Consider the following 24281-nt stretch of genomic DNA (forward strand, 5'->3'; position numbering starts at 1 on the left):
ATTTAAGCTATGAGCTAAACTGGCCTCATTTTCATGCAATGCTATTTTTATTTGAAATAATGACTGACAAACTATGGTTATCCAGACTTGAGTATTTGCAAGACATTTTCTCTGAAAGGAACAAAGAGAGCCCATCAGTTAAAGGAAAAGCTGATAGTATTTGTTACCAATGATAAAATTTAAACTTTCAAGAGAAAAGCAAAATTTTGGAAAACATGTATCTGCCACCATGACCTTGAGAGCTTCCCAACACTTAGACTTTTTCTAGTTAGATTGGAGGTGATGTAATTAATGAATGTGATTTTTTTTTTTTATGTATCATATAATGAAAGGTATTAACATTCAGAAGACCCGCATAGCTCGGTGAAACAGTATTTTTGGATGACCCAAGTATGATGACACAAAATGGGTAAAAGGTCCATTCAAAGTTCAGAACACACCAATGGATTTTAATGTAACAGAACATGAAAAGTTGATTCATGTGGTTTCATATTCCACATTGCAACTAACTTTTCCCCCTTGTGGTTTTTATGAAGTATCACTGAAAAATATCCACAGTTATCTGGAAAGGCTACTAAAATACTTTCCTCTTTTCCCACTACATATCTGTGAGACACTGGAATTTGTACAAATATTTCAATCAAAACAACATGTAACAACAGATTGGATGGAGAAGCAGATAAAATAATCCAGCTACCATATTAAGCTGGACTTTAAAGAGATTTGCAAAAATGTAAAACAATGCCACCCTTCCTTCTAACTATTTTATGTCAGGGAAAAATATATTTCTTTTTCATTAGAAAATGTTATTTATGTTAACACATCATGGGTTTATTACTGTTAAGTTTAAACTAGTTATTAAATCTTTTTTACATTTCTCAGTTATCATTTCTAAGACGGTAAATGTCAATAGATACAACTTGTATAAACAGAAGTTCTCTGGGATTCTGAACAAGAATACAAATTTTGGTCCTGAGACCAAAAAGGTTGAGAATCACTAGGTTAGCTTATCCTAGCCTATGCATCTATAGTATACATTTATTTTTTTTAAAAATTGTATTTATTTATTTGTCAGAGAGAAAGAGAGTACAAGCAGGGGGAGCGGCAAGCAGAGGGAAAAGCAGGCTGCCCGCTGAGCAAGGAGCCCAATGCGGGATTCGATCTCAGGGCCCTGGGATCATGACCTGAGCCGAAGGCAGACTCTTCACCAACTGAGACACCCAGGCGTCCCAATACATTTATTTTTGTAAAGATATTATTTATTTATTTGAGACAGAGAGAGAGAGAGAAACCACAGGCATGTGGTGGGGGGGGGGGAGAGGGAGAGGGAGAAGCAGGCTCCCTGATGAGCAGGGAGCCCGACACGGGGCTCGATCCCGGGACCCTGAGATCATGACCTGAGCTGAAGGCAGATGCTTCACCGACTGAGCCACCCAGGCGCCCCTACATTATACATTTAGATGTGTAGGATGAGTTGGGGTGGGGAGGGTCAGAGAGGGGATGCGTTAGAGGCAGTAGGGTGGAGATGGTGCTAGAGTGGGAGATGGTAGGTAGCTTGGCTTCTCCAACACCATTAGAGGTTGCTAGACTTTTCTTTCTTTGCTTGAAAAAAGAAACAAACCCACAGTCACATTTCTCTATGGTATATAGCCTGTTCCGTGTAGATCTTGGGATAGGAGCTAAATCACAAGTGGAGAACATGAAAGTATACTTTGCAGTGACAATGAACACGGATAATAGAAACCACAAAACCAAGATGTGTCCATATATGCATTTTTTTTTTCCTGGAAACCTCTTGTGCAATCACAAAAATCTCGCTTTTGGTAGATCCAGCATCTTTTGTTGGCCATTATTTAGAAGTACGAGGTGGGTCCAACTTTTAGGGCTGCAAATGGGTGGTGGGGCAGGAATAGAGGACACTGGAATACAGCCATGGTGAGAGATGGCAAGGAAAAGTACACGGGGTCTAAGAACTGCTCTCAGAGACCATTCATGCTGTGAGATGGGCTCCTGGGTCAGTGGAGAGATTTGGGGGAGTTGGGTGTTCGGGCGCCTGGGTGGCTCAGTCATTAAGCATCTGCATTCAGCTCAGGTCATGATCTCAGGGTCCTGGGATCGAGCCCCACATTGGACTCCCTGCTTTAGCAGGAAGCCTGCTTCTCCCTCTCCAGCTCCCCCTGCTTGTGTTCCCTCTCTCGCTGTCTCTCTCTGTCAAATAAATAAATAAAATCTTTAAAAAAAAAAAAAAGGCGTTGACCACATAACTGAAAAGCCAGACACTGAAGAGCAAAACAGACATGCCTCTTAGTAGGCATATTATCTACAACAAAGCAATGTGAATTTCAAACCACCTTATGGAAATTGTGAAGGAGGGAGAGATTTTTAGTTTTTCTAGTGATCAAGGCATGGCACATTGGCAGTTAATTGTAAGTATGTATTTAAAATGTGTGTAAAATGCCATTGCTAGGCTCTTCATCTGGTGGAAGCATTTGTTGTTTGAATTTAATGGAAATATTGTAGGAGGCTTCCATAGGGATCTTTCCTGATCTTGGTGTCCTCTCAGCCTATAAATATGCTTAGTCTGTCACATCTTAAGTTTCTCATCAGTGAGGTCTCCTACCATGGAGGCTTTCGGGGACTTAAATACCATGGTATGGAAGGTCTGATGCAGTATACACCGGCTACTGGGTGGTGGAAGTAGCATGGAGGAGTAGAGAATCATATCAAATGCTATGGAACATTCCAGAAGTATAAAACTCCAAAGAATATAAGCAGTTGGGACGCCTGGTAGGCTCAGTTGGTTGGTTTCAGCTCAGGTCGTGGTGATCTCAGGGTCATGGGATCAAGGCCCACCTCGGGCTCCAGGCTCAGCACAGAGTCTGCTTGGGACTCTTTCTCCCTCTCCGTCTCCCTCTGCCCCTCCCCCGTGCTCTTGCTCTCTCTCTTTCCCTCTCAAATAAATACATAAATCTCAAAAAAGAAAAAGAATATAAGCAGTTTACCTTACCTACATTTGAAAATGGCTTTTTAAAAGCTTCTGTGTAACTCATTCGACATTTTTTAATGCCTCCTGTTCGCAAGACGCTGTTTTAGACCTCCCTGAGAAATCTAAATTTCTGCTACATTTCTGGTCATTTCTTTCAGCTCCTGAGAACCATGTCTGTGCCCAAAGGTAGAGTTCTGGATAAAAACCTTGACGAGGAAGGGCTTGAAAGTGGCGACTGTGGCGACGATGAAGACGAGTGCATCGGGGGCTCAGGGGATGGCGCGATGAAAGTGAGGAACCAGCTCCGCTTCCTTACAGGTGCGTGGGCAAGCCGGCCAGCATCCGAGCCAAAATAGCCATGCTCGCAGATTCAACTCCAGTTACCTCTGCTCTCTCTAACTTTCCGAAAGTCCCCACACCCTACGGTGCCATCAGCTCTGCAAGAAAATACTACACTCTAGAAAAAACAAAGTTTTCAGGTCGCCATTTTTTTTTTCCCCCATCCCTGGACCTGGGTAGATGAAAAGGGTAACTTCCTGTTTTTGTTTTTGTTTTTTATTGTCTAAAACGAACTGACCAAATCAGGTGGCTCTGTTTCCCGTTGGACATTCCTTGGTTCTTCTCAGTTATAAAAAGCAACGCAATCTTGGGACTGTAGTGAACACCAATAATGGGGTAACTTCGGAAGGAAGCATAAACATACTGCTCTTGTTTCTGTCTTCACACCATTGCCCGCATTTATTTCTGTAAAGATACCCCTCTTTTGTCCCTTCTTAAATTACACCCATCCCTCCACTGTATGTTAACTATACTAGAATTAAAATTTAAAATTTGCATTTTAAGTATGATACAGTGACAAAAAACTAGCTTTGGGAGTAGAGCAAACGTGTATTTGCATTCTGGCTCCCTTCCTCCTAAGTCTTCACTCCCTCGTCCGTCAAATGGGGATCAATACCCTAACTTCATAGGACTATTGGAGTTTTACATCAAGAGGGAAAGTTTGTAAAGCATCTAGCCTGGTACCTAGCACATACTAGGTTCTCCATAATTGTTGGTTTCCTGGAATGAAATCTTTCACAACCATCTCAGTCCACACGCATCCCCCATCCTCTCTGAATTGCTGAAACAAACTCTGCCATTGCTTTCAAGAAGTAGTCTGCAGTGGCTCCCAAGTTCCATTCCTAGGGCATAACATGGTCACTCAGAGGCTGGCATCTTATAATAAGTAAAAATAATAGAAGCCAATGTTCTCTGGACATTAACCAGGCTCCAAGCGCTGCGCCGGAACTTTGCCCGCATTGTCTTGTATTGTTTCCACTATGAACAGCGAGTGGTTATTTTTCCCACTTTACGGATGAGAAAACTGATGATGGAAGAGGTAGAGTAATTTCCTTAAGGTTGCGTGGTCACTAAGGGCAGAGTCAGGATTCAGAGCCAGGTAGTGAGATTTCAGAGGCCTCTCTTTGAATAACTCTACTCTGATCTCTTCTTTCTCTGCTCATCTAGACAATTGTAAAAAGACTGAAATCTGCTTTGCATTTTGCCACCCAGAACAGCTTTCAGTCATCTAAAGGCTGCCCAGATGATTCGCCAAAATATTAACTGGCTCCAGCATCGGTCCTTGGGACACACCACTTTTCATCCTTCTCCAAAAATGTCCCTGCCTACCCCTCCTCTCGCTTTCCTGCCTATAAGCCACCTCCCTATCCATTTCAAAACGCTACTCCACAATTCCATGGCGACTTAACTTTTTTAAACAGTTTTTGGTAGGGGACCTTGTCAAGGGCCTTTTCAAAATTTAAATAGATTACATCCGCTGGTTTCCCTTTGTCCACATTGCACATTTATCCTCTCAAATAATTCTAGTCAATTAGTTAGGCATGATTAACCCTAAGTGCTTTGTAAACTGTAAAACACTACACAAATGGTGGTTAATTTAATTTAAGGAAAAATGATGCCTTACTCCCAATAGGTTACACTTGCATAACATGTTCAGCGATCCTACCAGCCTGGCGCTCCCTAGGTCCCCTTTGAAATGCTTCGCAGGGAGAGGAGACTTACTGGCAATCTGCCAGGCTCATGGCACAATAGCTATTTGGAATGACAAGCTCTACACTTTGGTCAGCTCTTACACAATTTTACCCCAAATCTGGGCAGATGCCATCTGGTCCTGGTGATTCATCAACATCCACTTAGTCAACCAGACTTGGAACACTGTGTGCGTTTACTGCCATCTCACTCAGAACTTCCAAAGTTTTCCTCCAAAACACAACTTGGGAATAAAAAAAATAATAATAATAACAAGGCTCAGAGGAGGGTTAAGACCCTCTTTTATCTCCCTCTTGTCCCGGAACAGACCTTTTACTCTTTTACACCGTAACTAGCAAGCGGTCCCCCTGGCTCACTGTCCTGGCTCACTTCTTCCCTTGTTTTGCTGCACTGGATGAAATGCAGGACACCTCTCTTCCTGACTTTGCTCCCAACTCCCATGTGTCCTAAGGCAAGCCCCCTTCCTCTTCTTGAAAGTCCGTTTCTCCATTCGCGAAACAAAGAGAATGCCCCATGTTCGTGGGCCATGCTGGGACGGCCAATCCATGATCATGTTCCTCGATTTGGCTTGAGTCCCTGGCAGGGTGCTTATTGGAGTCTCGGGGACATCTTCTTTAGTGTTTTCTTCTGACCTCGTAGGTCCCCTGCTTTCTTCATTTTTCTTGGCTACGTAAGATTGTGGCAATTCAATATCATCATCATCATCATCATCATCATCATCATCATCATCAAATCATCCATGCAAAGCATTTGGCTCGGTTCCTGGCACCTAGTAAGCACTCCAAAAATGCTATCTACTCTTAAAACGACAGGTCCATTGCTGCCTCTACTGACCTCTGGGAGCTCAGAGAGCCTGCAGATGTAGCTTAGAATTAGCTTGTTTTATTAGTTGGTTCACTTAAGACCCATAAAAGGCAATTAAAACCAGGTAACCAACATTCAGCAATATCCCCAATACCCCTTGCTACTCCAGGTGGGCTCGGTGGCCCAGCAACATCTGTATCATCTGGGAATCTGTTAGAAACACAGGCGCTCAGGGCCCACCTTGAGACCCACCCAATCACAGGTCATTGTTTTTTTTTTGTTTTTTTTATATATATTTATTTATTCATGAGAGACAGAGAGAGAGAGAGAGAGAAGCAGAGGGAGAAGCAGGCTCCCAAGGAGCAGGGAGCCTGATGCGGGACTCGATCCCAGGACCCTGGGATCATGACCTGAGCCGAAGGCAGACGCTTAACCGTCTGAGCCACCCAGGCGCCCTCACAGGTCATTGTTAACGAGAGCCCCTGGTGATTTGTCGGCAGCCCTTATCACCTTCTGATTGAGCACTTGCAGCATTTAGGTTTCATACCTGAAGCATCTAAGAAGCCACTAAGCTGGCCCACGGGGAGCTAAGTGTTCCAGGAGGTAGAAAAGAGGCCTGAGGCCCAGTCACCCACATGGTAGATTAGGACACTTGGGTTCCAGTTGTAGCATGTTTCCTCCCAGTGGAACCTTGAGCAGGTTATGTAGTGCTCTGAGCCTCAGTTTGTCCAGCTGTAAAGTAGGGATATGCATCCTCACCAACCTCAGTGAATTGTGGAAATCAAAGGTGATGTTGAGCGTGAAAGTGCTTTGCAACCTGTTGAGCTCTACAGATATTTATAACAACCAGGAGACTGTTACTATGAATCCCCAAATCTCTGGAAGCTCTCTGGCTTTCTCAGCATCCCTAGCTCAACCCGTATTTTCTGCGAAGATAGAATTGAGCCCATGAGTTAAGAAATGCTTTTGCACTGAACACCATGTTCAGACTCCCTTCCAAAGACAGACCAGCCGCTGTGGAGCTGGTGCAGTAAACCTTGTTGTTGCCGGGCTGCCATCAGCCTTGTTCCCAGTTGCTGGTCTTGTCAAAGCCCTTATTGTAAGCTGCTTGGGAAGCTGGCTACTCCCAGCACTTTGGCTGGGGCTGATTCCTGAGAAGCTTTGCAAGCTCTGGCCAGGTGTCCCTAGCCAAGACATGATGACTAAGCAACTTAAGCATCTGCCCCCTCTCCGCCAAGTCCCCACTCTCACCCACACAGAAAACCACACGCACATGTGCATGTACTCATGTAGGTGCATGCACGTGAGCTCACGCGTACGCAAACACGCACACACACACACACCTGCTCTTGGAAACAACTGAAACACTCTCACAAAGCCACCCAGCAAGAAACACCCATTTCGGGGATCTATTACCACTCCCTCACCCCCTTCCTCCCTGGGCTTCTTCTTGCTCCAGCTTGCACTGTTCCATGGGTACAGCCAGAACATTCTGGTGAGCCTAATGTCTTTATCACTGCAAGCCAGAAAAAGAAGATAATCTTGACTCAAGCTGGGTCAAAGACAGTGGGAAGTGATCACAGATGCCGTGCAAGCTTCGTTCTTGGGAGGAGAGAAGTGGAAATAGGCCGGAGAAGATAAACACGTGCCCAGTTGCAACGCAGGACTAGGGTAGCTCTAGCCGGCTGGTGGTGAGCTGAGGAGGAGGCTTCACGAGACACGTCTTGGGCTCAGAACTTGAACCAATACTAAAACCAAATGGATGCTTCTTACCCGTTTAAACAGATGTTTCTTGTGGAAGTGTTCGCCCTCAAGAAACTTTGTTTTGCCCTGTCAGTGTGGGGGCTGAAAAGAGAAAACCCGCCACTTGTTCCCGGGCTCGGGGTCAGGGTGAAGGTGAAGTCCAGGCCCAGGCAGGTCCCTTTTGCCATTCAGCGCTGTCGCGTCCAGGCGTTGCGAGGGGAAGCAGCTGTCCGCTCCGCCCCACCAGTCACCTCCTCCCAGCGGTGCTGGAGCGAAGCCATCAAGACTCACAGCTGTGAGCCCCATGAGTCTCTACACTCAAGATTTCCTCCTTGCTGTTACTTTACAATCTGGAGGCAAAAGAACAACTAAAACAACACAAAACAAGACCAGCATTTAGGAAATAGGAAATACGTCTTTTAGGCCAGTGATTTCCATTCATTTTTTTAGTGCATCAAGTGCAACCTTATATTCTGACTTGTAGCAAGCCTGTGCACATAAGAGGAGGTGAAGGACACTTCGATAGCTTACCTCTTCTGAGTTGTCAAGTCAGACCTTCAGAGCGCAGGCTGGCAGTCACCTTGTATGAATAAATTCATTAATGGTTTGGTTTGGTGAGAAGGATAAAACCAATGGAGGAACTGTATCATGGGCCTTTTCTCAGGGGTGACATCTGCAAGATTATAACGTTTTTGACCAAATCACGTAGCCTGCCAAAGAGTAAGTAGAAAGTTTGTAGAGGAATGAAATGTCCTGGGGGCTTTTTAATGGGAAAGTTGTTGAGTCCTGTTCAGAGATCAAAATACATGTGGATACAGTAATATATCTATTTATACCACCTTATTGGTCATAAGTCCAGGAATAAATTATGGCAGTTTTCCCAAAGCATATTCTAGTTTGATAGTCCTACTTCCTCTGCACACTTTGCTTCTCACTAAGTAACCCGCTCTCAGAATTCTCAGGAGCATCTTGTAGTGACTCCCTCCCACCTTCTTTCTTGGGATATCAGTCCCTCAAACATGTGACCCCAGTGTAATGGGACCTCATGTCACTCACTGTGAGGTGGATCCCATCTGATGGATGAATGCCATACCCTTCTTCCTTCAGGCTGCTGACACTTGGGACATTCAGGGAGGGAAGGGCATTTCATCTACAGAGTCAAACAGTCTCTGTTCAGCTTCTGCCCCTTGCCAGTCTTGTGACCGTGGACAAAGTCACTCAGCTCCCCTGAGACTCGGTTTCCTCCTCTATAAGAATAATGTTGAAATATTTCCTGACCTGCAGGGGCACCCGGGTGGCTCAGTCGGTTGAACATCCGACTCTGGGTTTCAGCTCAGGTCATGATCTTGGGGTCCTGGGATCGAGCCCTGCATTGGGCTCTGCACTCGGCAGGGAGTCTGCTTAAGATTCTCTCTCTCCCTCTCCCTCTGCCCCTCCCCCACCACTCTGTGCTCTCTCATGCTCTCTCTCAAATAAATAAATACATCTTTAAAAAAATATTTCCTAACTTGCCCACTTCAAAAGTTGTTGAATGAAACACAGGTGACAAAGGACATAAAAGTACTTTATAAACTGTAAAGCAGTTTCTCATTTGGGGTAATATTGTTAATATTGTGTAGTACCATTGGGTTATAAGTTTTAGTTGCCAAAAGCCTGTAGCTAAAATTAGAAAAATTAAGTCCCCAATGTTCTGGCCAGCAATTTTCATTATAATATGCTCCTCCTTCTCCATCCCCAAGATGGCGTTTTCAGTCACTCATTAACTTGTTTCTAGCTCAGTGAGAAGGTATTTCAACAATGACAAATATGTCTGCTGAGTTGTGTACATAACCACAGTCACAACAGTGGTAGTCACCTACATCTTGAAAGAATCACAGCTAGTTATGTTTTGTTTTCTTTGGTGTTAGTGGGACAGTGAGGGCAAGGGTGGATGAGTTGGGGAAGGTCAAGAAAGGGCCTGTGATTTTTTTTTTTTTTTCCATTCTATCTCGCTCTTAGCTCTAAGCAATCTGCTTTCATGCCGTGAGCTTTTCGAGAACAAACGCCATAGGGAAGCCGAAGGAAGCAAAGCTTACTATAATAGCATTTCACGCAGATACAGACCAGGTGGTTTTTGCTCATAGATGGACGAGACAGCCAATCTCATCTCTCTCCAGAGCTTTGGGCAGTTTCCATGGCTCCCAGAGACGGATTTTGATGTGAGCTTTAACAGTGAGTGATATTACCTGCCTGTTCAGTACGCGTACCCAGAAAAGATCCTTCTCCATGCTTTAGTGTCACCTAAGGAATTAGTGCAGGTAAGCTGGTGACAGATGAGAGTAAGGGAAGGTAAAAACTTTCCATCAAGTTACATAACATGAGATGCTTGAAGGAGTGTGTTTCTTATTATTCGCGAGGAGATGTTCAGGGGTTTACTTTTCTAGGCCTACTGCCCTGGGAGACTTTCCTGCCTGAACCATTAGGCTAGGAGGCTTTTATCAAGGGTAACGCTATGATAGTTAGACTTGCTGGTGGGCCTTACATGGAACTCTAAGAATTGGGGGAGCATTAGGGGGGTGTGAACAATTTGTGGCCATTGTATTACACTTTACGATCAGTTTCAAATTAAAAGGAAACTGTTGAATATATGAATCTGCCTAAATGGTGCAACTGATTTTCTCTGGATGAAGCCATGTTGGCCAATTTAGCGACCGCCTCGACTAAATTGTGGTCATCTAGTATGATAGAAGGGAACGGGAGCGAGAGATTCAGCACAGCTGGTAGAACACTGGAGGAGGAACCAGCAGGAGCGGGGCAAGCCCAAAGCCTCTAGCTGAGCTGAAGCCATCCCTGGAGGAGAACATCCACAGGGGATCTGGGAAAGCAGGGGTGTATGCCATCAACTGGGAAGTGCTCCTCTGCAAGAAGAAATACCATCTCAGAAAGAAAGACGTGATGTCTAATTAAACCTGTGCAGTGGCCCTGAACGACGGTCTCTTGCATGAACCCAATCAGAAGAGCCTGGTGTAGCAAGGAATCATGAGCCTGCAGAGCAAGACGGCAAGTTAGGGGTCAGGGGCCACCAGTCCCGGGGGCCGCACATGGACATCAGATCTGAGGCCAGGCTGAGGTCCTGCTCTGACGGGAGGAGGGACTAGGAGCCACCGGAGGCTTTGCGATGGCCGACCTTCCACGAAACCCCTGAAATGCCACACACAGGCACATATGTCCACATACGCATGCGCACACACACGCGTCCTCAAGGCTCTCTTTCCGATTCGCATCATGCTGTCCTTTAACTTTGGTTAATATGGCAAGAAGGTGTAGCCAATTACCCCCCCAATTATTTGCCTGTGGCAGGTGCAAGGAGGGGTCCAATTTGCTTTGGTAGGAATGAAGTTACTGGCAAGTTTTTGTTTGGTTAGTTGTTTTTTGTTTTTTGTGGTTTTTTTCCTGTTTGGTTAGTTGTTTTGTACGTACACACCTGGCTAAGAGATGCTTAATGATCCAGTAAAATGATCCACGGCACTTACAGTTCTTAACATTTCTAAATATACTTACTGAATTTTAAAAACTGCCTTTTGATCTTTTTTTTTTTTTTAACAATCCTAATAGGTATGGGTGAAGATAAATAAGACTTTAAGGTGAGAATGGGAGACCAGTGCATACAGAATCTCATAATTTGTAGCCCGTTGATGAACTTGAGCAGTAATATAATTACTGAATAAATAAAAATCGGTAGAGGCTATTCTGTAAATTCTGGTGCCAGAGAAGAGTCTATGCCAGAGCAGAGAGCAATCTCATTAGCCACTTCAGGTTGGGGTTCAGAGCAAAGTAGTGTCCTTGACTAATGATGAGCTCCTCAGAGGGTAGCAAGCAAGTCTTTTTCATCGTATATATACACTTATCAGCTCCCGGTCACCAACCTCTGCCCGCCTTGTAATTGCCACTTAATAGGTGTTCAATAAATATTTCATTTATCCATATGCTGTGTTTACTTCTCAGAATTTGCTTCCTTTTGCCTCATATTTGGCAGGTTTTAACCTCACTGCTTCTTTAATTAGCTTCCTCAAAGTAGCCTTTGGCTTCTAGCAGCTGAAGGTGTGAACAGAGAGATCGGCGATCCCTGTTCCGGTCAATATGGGAGTAGGAGCTCCTGTGAGGCGGGCAGGACATGCTGGGTGAGTCGTCATATGTCTGTAGTCTAGTGTACCTCTTGAGGGAGTGAGCAGGATGGTGAAGAATCTGCAAACAGGTTTAGTGGAAAGATAGAAGAAGTAGTGATGTTCAGTCTATACAAGAAAAGAATTAGGGAATGTGAATGTTGTCTTCTAATATTTTGAGGTCTTGCAGGTGGAGGATGAAGGTAGATCTGGAGCCAATACGTGGAATTTACCAGGAGATCTATTTTGATTGAGAAAAGGGTGAACTTTGTAACGCTTCGAGCTGTTTCTCAGTGGCATGGATTGCTCTAGGGAACCATCAGCTTCCTGACTCTGGAGATATTTGACTAGAGATTAAACAACCATCTAACAGAAAGATTGGCTGGGTGAGGCTGGGGTGGGATGTCAGAAAGTGAGCAGATACCTACATCATGGGCTCTTGACTTCCATGGTCCTGAATAGCTCTGAGATGCTATGGTTTTATGATGATTCAATCATGCAAAGAGAGCGAAAGAGAACCAAGATAGTGGAACAAACCAATGAGGCAATTTTTCTGGCCGGGGTTGGGGAGGAAAGAGAAATGGAGAAGTTATTCTCTCTGGTTGTATTTGAGCACATGTCACCAATTATGAGTTTCTGTAACCTTTCTCCTAAGCAAATGGATCCTGAGGAATGACAGATTTTTCCAGGGAGTAGTTCCTTTCAACATCCTCTCTGTCACTCATAGCCTCTAGAACTCCAGTTCTCATCTCTCCCCAATCATTTGCAGGCTTGTGGCCTCCCTGCCCCTATGTTATAAAAAACAAACTGGGCCACAGCCCCTCCTCCAGCTATGAGGTTAGCCCGAATGGCAGAATGGTCAATATCAAGGTTGTCTGGTCCACACCAGTCTCCTGCACCACCCTCTCCCTTCTGACCCTGGCCTCACAGAATAGACCAGGGCATCTCAAGTTATCTGTGGGAAGGACTGGGAGGTCGGGGGTTTGTTCCTCCTGAATCTGTCATGGACCAATAGTTTTATAAAATACAATAAAAATGAATTGCTACAAAAAGGAAATCACAAAAAGGCCTACAAAAAATAAGCCACAGTTTTTAACTAGGAGACTCAACAGACCTAAAAAATCTCTCTGTCAAATTGCTATAAAAATTGCCAAGTGCTTACTTCCAATTTCTGTGCTTGTCTCCTCACAGATTGGCAAAAAATAGCAGAGCAGCAGACCCCACTCCGAGTAGGGAGGAGTAGCCTGCTGTTGGTGTCTCTGCCTTGTCTCCCCCTTCCTGTTGGAGCCCATGGCAGAAGAGACTCCAAAGCAGCAGTTGAAATGGGGGTGAGGGCAGTGTGTGCTGCTAGACCTCCGTAAGCCCTATCATCCCATCACTAGCTTGATATTGACTGCGATGGAAATATTTACACCACAGAAAGTAGCAAAACCTACAAATCAGGGCTTGATGTATCATTTTGTTGATTGTCTAGACTCTAGACTTAAGAGAGTGATGGGAAAAGGTTAGCAGTGTGGATTAAACTTTAAATCGTGTGGGCTCTGTGGCCATTACATTTCGAGGAGCATAAAACGTTGAGGGTCCGTTCCTCAGTATTCGAAAACTGTTATCCGACTTAGCAGAGAAGTCAACTGCCATTGTTGATGAAGGAATGAGATTCCGACATATATCTTTGTTATTTCCTCTTTGTTCCTTAACGTAAACCAGTGTATCAGCCACTGTTCTTGCAGGAACTACACTTGCTTGTCAATCACGACCCTGGTTTTGTTACCAACGTAAGAGCTGGGCAAAAATCAGTGAAAGGATTCTGTGAGAATCCATTGGCTATACGGAATTTATAATAAAGAGTATCATATATTTTTTATTATTTGGAAATTGTGTGTCCCACCTCCTTTATTCCATCAACAATTAAAATGAGCTAGGGACACCTGGGTGGTTCAGTTGATTGAGCGTCTGCCTTCGGCTCATGTAGTGATCCCAGGGTCCTGGGATTGAGTCCCACATCGGGCTCCCTGCTCAGTGGGGAGCCTGCTTCTCCCTCTGCCTGCCGCTCCACCTGCTTGTGCTTGCTCTCTCTCACCCTCTGACAAATAAATAAAATTAAAAAAAAAAAAAGAGCTGACATGCATGCTTTTTTTTTTTGGAGAACCATTTGTTAAAGAGTTACCAGTGTACCATGGGGTGAAGGGGTACTTTGGAAGATTTGTTTTCCTTCCTTCCTCCTTAAAGGTTCTAGGCTTAAATCAATAGCTTTTCCCACCACGAGTGAGGGAAAGTTTCTCTCTTCCTAAGTTATGCTAGAAAATGCAAGAGCCCCTCATTTTCAGTTACTCTGAAATCTAGGATTCCTTTGGAATCTAAGACTTGGAAAAATTCCTAACTTGGAAACTGTTAACCAGAGCCATAAACTTTTTTTTTTTTTCCTCAAAACCCCTTATTCCCTGTTGAGGTCGATGGGCTCTCAGTGAAATCTCTGCTTAACCACTGGAAATCTCATCAGTCCCATCCCACAAGATGGGAGTCTTGTAGGCCAGCCTGTGAGGCACTGAGGCGAGGACCACTTTTAGGGGCCAGTCTCCCCATATCAGACGGCATTATGACCGATGATTACCATGTGCTGGCATTACTCCTGGTTGCGTGGAGTTAGAGCGGAACTCCTAATATCGGGTTACATTTCGTTGGCTTGGTAATCACTTTTTTAACCACCGACCATATGGGCAGAGGTTGGAAGGAAAGCTAAATTTGGAACACACCCCCACTCTCCTTTTCAACATTTCTTTCTTGTTTGTGCCTGGAGGCAACATATTACTCATACTCCCATACAGCACCGATTGCTAGGGGTCTGAGGAATGAGATTCCCCCCAAATGTGGTCGGATAGGGGAGTCGGAGGTTTTCTATACCAGTGTGCAGGGGCATGTAGGAGCGTCCGTTCTCAGCCTCTGTGGGTTTCTGAACCTGTCTGTGACACACAGCCCTGGAAGGCTAAGTCCGTTGTGACAAGGAACTCGGGGACTTGGTGTCTGTGGGCTCGTAACATCTTCCTCATCTCTAGTCAACATCCAGAGATCGCACCTTTCTGCACTAATATCTTTCTGACTCAGGCTTTTTGGAGCGTGGAACTATGAATCTCTCTCTCCATTTAGGGTTTTTTTTTTTTCTTTCTGTTCTAGCTTTCCTTCTCCCCATACACCACTTCGTATGGAATGATAGAGCAGGGAAGATGGGTGTGTTTGGGTCAGCGGTAATGATGTGGATGGCATCCGTGGCAATCACATGCATTTCAGTTCTAGCTTGTGGCCTTCCCGCTGACTACCAGCCAGCTTGCAGTCCAACGGGCATTCTCCTGGCTGTCCCTGGATGCCAGGCATGAATGAGGGGTAATGAAGCCAAATCCATCAGCCCAGCCCTTCTGAATCTGGCCCCAGCTTATTTCTCCAACCTTGGCTCCCACTAACCCCTGCCCCATCCTGTGTTCCAACAACCTGGAAATTCTCACTGCTCCTGAACTTGCAGTCCTGCTCTTTAAGGCCTGCCTGGGCCTTTATAAATTCCCGTCTTTGTGATACCCATAATGCACTCAGCCCAGGGCCTGCACCTTAGTGGGTTCCAGTAAATGCTGGCTATTAATACTCTGCACATGCCGGTCCATTAGCCCATAATGGTTTTCCTTTCTCTACCTTTAAAACTCAGCTCAGATGTCACTTTCTCCTCTGTGAAGCCTTGCCCTAGACAGAGTGCTGTGTTACTACCCACTCTAGCATTGATCAGTTTGAAGCCAGGCAGGCCAGTGCCTAACTCAGAATTGGTGCTTAGTAAGTTTTGGTTGCATGGCTCTGGCCAAACAAAAATGAACAAGCACAGTACCTGCCCACGTAAGCTCCTAGGCTGCTTGGGAGCGGTGAGGGGAGGCGGGGAGGACAGACACATAACTAGATAATTATAATGTGATGTGCTTAAAGCACTGATTGCAATGTGCACGGGGAGTTGTGGAGACACCAAGGAAAAGCTTTAAACCCAGACTGGGGTGGTGAGAAACTGAGCTGAGTCTTAACAGTGTGTAGGAGTCAGGCAAAAAGGGGAGAGCATTGCATGTTGGGAGGATAGTATGAGATAAGACATGGAGGTGAGAACGAACATGGTTCTGGGAACAATATGCAGTTTGGTGTGGCTAGAGCAGGAAGAGGCAAGAGGTAAGGCTGGAAGAATCGTGAGGGGTCAGATCATGAGAGCCTTCTATGCCCTGTTAAGGAGCTTGGCCTTGATTCTGTAGCAGGGTCTATAAATTCACAACATACGGCTCATCAGCCTTCCCAACCACCACCCCTCCTGTGGCAGACCTTGATAATCAATCACAGCACCCCACCACACTGGGCCCAGATGTGACCTCATAATCCTCAACATAACACTGCAGGGAACACCACCAAGAGATGGAAGGCGGCACTCTGGTTGGCTGCTCTGGGTGTGTGTGCGTGTGTGTGTGTGTGAGTGGGGAGTATGAGAGAGTGCAAGTTATGGGAGAATTATTACTTGGTCAGAATTTCATTTTGGAAATCTTCATGAAAAAGAAATCTTTAAGAAGAAGAATCAACAGAGCCCGATTGTTCAGAGGTGGCGGGATGAGGGGGCAAGAGTAGTCAAGGACAAGGTCAGTGTTTCCACCTTGGGCAAATGGGCAGATGCTACTGCCATTCAGAGAGAGAGCATGATGGGTTTGGCATGATAATAATAGCTCACTTTTTGAGTGCTTACTATGTGCCAGGCACTGTTTTAAGCATTTGACATGAAGCAATACATTTTATCCTCCCAACAACCCTGGGTGGGGGGGGTACCATTATTATTATCTGTTTTTCAGATAAAGAAACTGCACAGAGAGGTGTAAAATATTGAAGAGCTAACAGAATCAAGGGCACTGAGGGACAACATGAGGGCAAGACAAGCTGAAAACACATCACTGAGTCATTTGGATGAATATGGACAGAGCCAACCAGGTCACCAGACACCCAAGCTAGAGTTTATCAGTTCATCTTAAATGTTTTGGAAACCAAAGGATTTATTATTCTTGGAAGAGGCCCACCACAATGTGTATAAATCCATCCTACCTTCACCATGTCTGTTCTGCTCACAAGGGCAAACATCAGTAGGAATATGAAATAAAACAAGCCTATCCAAATGATGACCTCAATGGTTTCCAAATGAATTTTCAAACATAAAACACATCTAGCATTTGTCAATTAAAAGGGCAAGGTTAGAGGAGTATTGAATTGTAAGAGAATACATCACATTAGATTGTGCTGTTTTTTTTTTTCCAATGATAAACCTCTTCTTGTTTCAGCAATTACGCTATGTACTTGTGTGTGTGCGTAAATGGATAGATTTGCTTCGTTTAGTAACTTTGTACTTTCCAAAGCGCTTCCTCATCCCTTGTTGGAGCGTTCCAGTCAGGAATCTAGTTGCTTTAAGGAGCATGCTGTTTCAATGGCTAATAGATGTATTCTTATTTTCTTGTTAGCTTTATGGCTTCTCTCGATATCTGGGCCATGTCAGCCTCACAGTGGCAAGCACTCCCAGGAGTCAAGTGCCTTAGCCAGGAGGTTACAGATGTCCATTCTCTGCAGCCTGAGCATGCAGCTCAGCACTGGAGTCAAGGTGCAGTGAGGACTATGCTGTCTGGGATTTCAGACCCCCGGGGCCATGCTGCCTATTAACCCTGAACTCAGACCATGAGGCCATGGATTTGCTAATGATCCCACAGTGTCCTCTGGAATTTTTTATAGCTATAAATGAGCTATAAATGGGCATCTTTTGCCTGAACATGCCAGTCTCATTACCACCTCTTTACTTTTGCTCAGACCATTACATCTGCTGGCGGTGCCCTCTTGTCCTCTTGCCCTAACACCTCCCGATACTTCAAGACCCACCTCCTCTACAAAGGTCACTCTTGATGACCTCAGCCCTCCATGATTCTCTTTCTTTCCCTAAACCCTTATATCCACTTTTCTGTATATAACAACAACAACAACAACCAACTAGCAGACTGTGATTTACAAATAAGTTCCAAATTCATCATCTGATTAAATCCTTCTTACAACCCTGCAAGGTCAGCCTTAATGTCAGCTCTTATAGAAGAGCAAACTGAGACTCAGAGGGTTAGGTAACTTGCCCAAGGTCAACGGATAGAGCTCGAATGGGAGCCCAGATCTTTCTGATAACAAAGCCCACTTCTGTAACCACCTCGTTTCATGGGCCAACACATGTAGCTGATAAACATTTGTAGATGACCATTAACTTTTTCCATGGAGTTGATGCTTAGAATCAGAATAACCTCAGCAAGGATAGTTCAGAGCCTCTCCCGCCTTTTGGGGGTGAGGTGGCATAGGGAGGGGCTGAAAGAGCAGTGCTCAGCCCAGCTGAGTTGAACTATTTTGAACTACCAGGAGAATTTTCTCTTTTTTCCACCTACCCCCTCTCTCTCTTTAATTTTTTTATTTTAAATGTAAGCTCTCCACCCAACGTGGGGCTCAAATTCATGACCCCAAGATCAAGAGTCGTGCACTCTACCGCCTGAGTCAGCCAGGTGCCCCTTTCTTCCCTCTCTGCATAGACATATACATTCCCCATATCTTTCTCATGAATCATAGTTCCTCTGGGGGCCTGAGCCTGGCCCAAAAAGGAGGGACTGACGAGCACATGGTGTTCAAGTAATTCACCCCTCTGCTCCACTTGAGAGCTGTAATTATTGATCCACAGCACATTCTTGTGCTCTGTGACCATCTGGCCTAAGTACATCCTAGGCTATCATTTGCTGGGGTAGCAGTTGGTTTGGACAGCTTATCCTGAAGGTAGCTTTGGAAACCTGCATAATCTTGGTTCTGGGAGACTGAGCAGGCAGCCAGAGTAAAGGGCCCATGCTCTGTTCTTGGGCCCAGTGCCCCAGCTAAAATAATACATTTAGAATTATTCATTATCCCTGCAGACCAACTCTAAATTTTAAATTGTGTGCTTATGAGCGAGCCTGGCTTCTTGTAGGTCTTTGGTATGTTTGAGAATTGCATGTTACAGAGATTCCTAATGAATGGGGGGTGAATCTTATTCTAGCAGTAGTAGTAACAACAATGATAATTGTAGCAGTCAGAAACAGAACAACACTCACCACTGGTCTCTCCATGCTGACATTGGCCTTAATGAGTATTACCACATTCATCTCTACAACACCCTAGGAAAGCCAGTAATACTATACTCCCATCTTACAGGTGGGGAAAATGAAGCTCAGAGAGATTAAGTAAATGTCTCAAGGTCACACGACTAATAAATGGTTGAGCCAAGAGTCCAACCCATGCCTTTTTGGCTCCAAAAGCCAAGAAACTATCAATACTAGCCTCTGCTGCGGCACCTCCCTTTCTACCTCATGGTCCTCTTGCCTGCGCCATGTAAGCCTTTCATTCGGCAGCCCACAGAGACCCCCGGGCACTGTTTCAGCCAGTGCTGAGGTCAACAAGAGGGTAATGACCAGCATTCAGCATTAAGGGCCTGAAACTGGTCGTTCTAACCATGCTGTGCTCCACTGGCCAACCCTTGAGTCTCATTACTCTCTGTTCTCCCTGCTAAGAAGGTAGAGATAAGAATGTAAATGGAGTGCGTGGGGTGATAGGACTAAATTAATTTGATCATCCTGGACTTTTGTAAAGACATAAAACAGATTTGGTCTAAGATCTGCTCTTCTTTTCCTTAGGCTAAGACATACAAAACTCACAGTCAGCTTTGCTGGCAAGCCAAAGATTGGAGATGTTCCATAAAGAAGAGTTCGGTTTTAAAAAATCCACAACCTTAGCTAAAAAGTGTAAATTTGTTCATAGTGAAGTCTAGTGAGAAATGATCAACAGGCCTAACCAACTTGAACCAGCGGTTATCTTTGGTTTGTATAATGTGGACAATGAAAAATTGATAATTTCCTCTGCATAAAGAATGTGGCTTTTATTAATACAGGTCTCTATGGAATCTCATTTTATTTATTTTAATTAACTAATTTTTTTAGTAATCTCTACACCCAACATGGGGTTCCAACTCATGACCCTGAGATCAAGAGTCTCACGTTCTTCTGACTGAGCCAGGCAGGTGCCCCTGGAATCTCATTTTAAATATGAGCTGATGAACTGGTCCTTTCATTTAGTAACAGCTTTATTAAAATATAATTCACATAACTATACATTTCAACCATTTTAAGTGTAGACTTCCGTGGGTTTTAGTATATTCACAGAATTGTGCAACCATCACCACAATTAATTTCAGAACATGTTCAGCACTTTAAAAAGCAACCCATATTCCTTCGCCATTACTCCCCACCCCTCACCACCCCTAACTCTAGATACACACTAATCTACTTTCTGTCTCTATGGATTTGCCTATTCTTGAAATTTCATATAAATGGAATCATATGTGGTCCTTTGTGACTGGCTTCTTTCACCCAGTAGAACACTTTCAAGATCCATTCCTGTTGAAGCACATTATCAGTAGTTCGTTTCTTCTGATTGCCAAATAATATTCCATTGTACGAATAGATCACATTTTACTTAACCATTCAAAAGTTGATAGAAATTTGGGTCGTTCCCACCTTTTGACTATTGTAAGTAATGCTACTATGAATAAGATTTTGTGTGGACATGTTTTCATCGCTCTTGGATACGTAACTAGGAGTGGAATTGCTGGGTCCCAAGGTGACTGTGTTTAATAGTTTGAGAACTGCCAGACTTTTTTTCAAAGTGGCTGCACTATTTTATGTTATCCCCAGCAGCGAGTGTTCCAGTTAGTCCACATCCTCTTCAACATTTCTCATTACCTGACTTTTTTGAATACAGCCGACCTAGTGGGTGTGATATGGTTTCTACCTTGTGGTTTGGATTTGCAGTTCCCTGTTAACTAATGATGTTGAGCATCTTTTCATGTGTTTATTGGCCATTTTTATATTTCTTTGGCGAACTGTCTGTTTGGTTGCTTTGCCATTTTTAATTGAGTTCTTTCTCTTTTCACTGTTAGTTTTAAGTGTTTTTTTTATATTCTGGATACAATGCCTTTATCAGATGTATGACTTGCAAATGTATTCTCCCGTTCATGAGTTGTCTTTTCACTTTCTTGATGGGTATCCTTTGAAGCACAAAAGGTTTTAATTTTCGTAATGTTCAATTTATCTATTTTTCTTTTGTTATTTGTACTTTTTGTGTCATATCTAAGAAACCATTGCCTAATCCAAGGTCAGGAAGATTTACATCTATGTCTTATTCTAGGAGTTCTATAGTTTTGGTTCTTATACTTACGTCTTTGATCCATTTTAGTTAATTTTTGCATATGGTGTGAGATAGGGGTCCAAATTCATTTTTCTGCATTCCCCAGTTATGCCACCACCATTTATTGAAAAGACGATTTTTTCTCTATTGAATGGTCTTTGTACCCTGTCAAAAATCAATTGATTGCAAATGTGAGAGTTTATTTCTAGACTCACGATTATATTCTATTTCTATATACTTATGCCATTTCCACAGTGTCTTGATTACTGTAGGTATGTAGTAAGTTTTTAAATGGGGAAGTGTGGGGCACCTGAGTGGCTCAGTCAGTTAAGCAACTGCCTTCAGCTCAGGTCATGATCTCAGAGTCTTGGGATCGAGCCCCACATCAGGCTGCTTATGCTCTCTCACTCCCTGTCAAATAAATAAATAAAATCTTTAAAAAAATTAAAAATAAATGGGGAAGTGTGAGGCCTCCAACTTTGTTCTCTAAATAAATAAAATCTTAAAAAAAATTTTAAAAATAAATGGGGAAGTGTGAGGCCTCCAACTTCGTTATCCTTCTTCTAGACTGCTTTGACTGTTATGGGTCCTTTGCATTTCCACATGAATTTTAAGATCAGCTTGTCAATTCCTGCAAATTGTAGTTCAATTTTGGGGTGTTGACATCTTAACAGTATTAAGTCTTCCAGTCCAGTAGGGTGGGTTTCCATTTATTTAGGTCTTCTTTAATTTCTTTCAACAATGTTTTTTAGTATTCAGAATATAGGTTTTGTAATTCTCTTATTAAATTTATTTTCATGTATTTTATTCTTTTTGATATTATTATAAAAGGAATTGTTTTCCTAATTTAATTTTCAGATTGTTCTTTGTAGAAATACAATTGATGGGCCCCTGGGTGGCTCAGTCGGTTAAGTGTCTGCCTTCCACTCAGGTCACGATCCCTGGGGTTCTGGGATCGAGCCCCACGTGGGGCTTCTTGCTCAGTGGGGGGCCTGCTTCTCCCTCTGCCTGCCGCTCCCCTGCTTGTGTCAAATAAATAAATAAATAAATAAATAAATAAATAAATCCTGTCAAATAAATAAAACCTTTTTAAAAAAAGAAATACAATTGATTTTTGTATTTCCGCTTCCTTGTTGAATTCATTTATTAGTTCTAATAGTTTTTTAATGACTGACTCATAATTTTATTAACATTGGATTATGTTGCCTATAAATAAAGACAATTTCACTTCTTCCTCTTCAATCTAGATGCCTTGCACTTTTCTGGCCTGATTGCACTGGCTGTAACTTCTGGCTCAATGCTGAATAGAAGATGCAAGAGCTGGCATCCTTCTTTTTTCTGATCTTACAGGGAAGCCTTTCATGCATTCACCTTCAAGTATGATATTTGCTCTGGGTTTGTTGTGGATGCCCTTTATCAGTTTGAGTAAGTTCCCCTCTATTCCTAGATCACTAAGTGTTTTTATCATGAAATGATGTTGAATTTTCTCAAATGCTTTTTCTGTATGTATTGAAATAATCATGTGGGTTTTTTCTTTATTCTATTAACACAGTATTTGATATTGCTTGCATTTTGTATGGTAAACCAACCTTGCATTCCTGGGATAAATTCCACTTAGTCATGGTGTATAGTCCTTTATACATGTTGCTGGATTTGTTTTGCTTCTATTTTGTTGATAACTTTTACACTCATAAGGGATATTGGTCTGTAGTGGTTTTTTTTTTCCTGTGATATCTTTGCCTAGCTTTGGTACCATAGTAATGCAGGTCTCTTAGAATAAGTTGGAAATGTTTCCTCCTCTTCTGGTTTTTGAAAGAGTTGTGAAGGATGGATGTTAATTCTTATTTCAACATTTGGGAGAATGAAGCCATCTGGACCTGGGCTTTGTCTATTCAGATTTTCTACTTCTTCTTAAGTCAGTTTTGGTAGTTTGTGTATTTCTGTGAACTTATCCATTTCATCTAGGTCATCTAATTTGTTGATTTACAGTGGTTCATAATATTCCCTTTATAATCCTCTAAAAAATTATTTCTGTAAGGGCAATTATAATGTCCTTTATTCATTCCTGATTTTAGTAATTTGGGTCTTCTCTATGTTTTCCTTGTTCAATCTAGCTAAATGTTGTTCAGTTTTGTTGATCTTTTCAAAGAACCAACTTTTGGTTTTGTTGATTTTCTCTGTTGTTTTCCTGTTCTCTGTTTCATTTATTTTACCTCTAATCTTTATTATTTCCTTCCTTTGGGTTGCTTTGAGTTTAATTTGCTCTTCCTTTTCCCAGGTCTTAAAGTGGAAGACTGGGTTATTGATTTGAAATCTTTTTTCTTGTTTAATGTAGGTGATTAGGGCCATAAATATCCCTCTAAGCACTGCTTTCCCTGAATGCCATAAGTTTCAGTATGTTGTATCTTCATTTTCATTTATCTCAAAGTAGTTTCTAATTTTCCTTGTGATTTCTTCTTTGATCCAGGTTTATTAGGTATGTGTTGTGTAACTTCAACATATTGGTGAATTTCCCAAATAACTTTCTGCTATTGATTTCTAATTTCACTCCATTGTGATTGGCAAACATACTTTGCATGAGTTCCTTCCTTTTAAATTTATCAAGGCTTATTTTGTGGCCTAGTATATAGTCTATACTGGAGAATGTCCCATATACACTTAAAAAGAGCCTGGGTGGCTCAGATGGTTAAGTGTCTGCCTTCGGCTCAGGTCATGATCCCAGGGTTCTGGAATCGAGTCCCACATCGGGCTCCCTGCTAGGCGGGGAGCCTGCTTCTCCCTCTGCCTCTGCCTCTCTCTCTCTCTGACTTTCATGAATAAATAAATAAAACATTTAAAAAAAATTATAAAAAAAAAATTGTATATTCTGCTGTGAACTGGTCCATTTTATCTGCAGGGTTGATATGGAGATGTAAGATACTTTCTCAGCTTCAGCTTCATAGTTTAAAACAAGATTCAGGGGGCACCTGGGTGGCTCAGATGGTTGGGAGTCTGCCTTCGGCTCAGGTCATGATCCCGGGGTCCTGGGATAGAGCCCCACGTCTGCTCCTGGCTCAGTGGGGAGCCTGCTTCTCCCTTTGTTTCTCCCTGCCCCTACCCCTGCTCATGCTCTGTATCTTTGTGTCGAATGAATAGATTAAATCTTTTTTTTTAAAGATTTTATTTATTTATTTGACAGAGAGAGACACAGCGAGAGAGGGAACACAAGCAGCGGGAATGGGAGAGGGAGAAGCAGGCTTCCCGCAGAGCAGGGAGCCCGATGCAGAGCTCGATCCCAG

General features: G+C 43.3%; 1 protein-coding gene across 1 annotated transcript in view; it reads left to right on the forward strand.

Moving 5' to 3' along the window:
- Positions 1-24281, forward strand: part of GPC3 (glypican 3) — a 409440-nt gene that overhangs the window by 356714 nt on the left and 28445 nt on the right. Inside the window, exon 7 of the mRNA XM_081808236.1 lies at positions 3145-3304. Within this exon, the coding sequence (XP_081664362.1) occupies positions 3145-3304 (160 nt within the window). The remainder of the gene's footprint in view (positions 1-3144; positions 3305-24281) is intronic.

Source organism: Leptonychotes weddellii, chromosome X (genome assembly GCF_054177405.1).
Source record: "Leptonychotes weddellii isolate Sample4059 chromosome X, ASM5417740v2, whole genome shotgun sequence".
In the NCBI taxonomy this organism is placed as follows: Eukaryota; Metazoa; Chordata; class Mammalia; order Carnivora; family Phocidae; genus Leptonychotes; species Leptonychotes weddellii.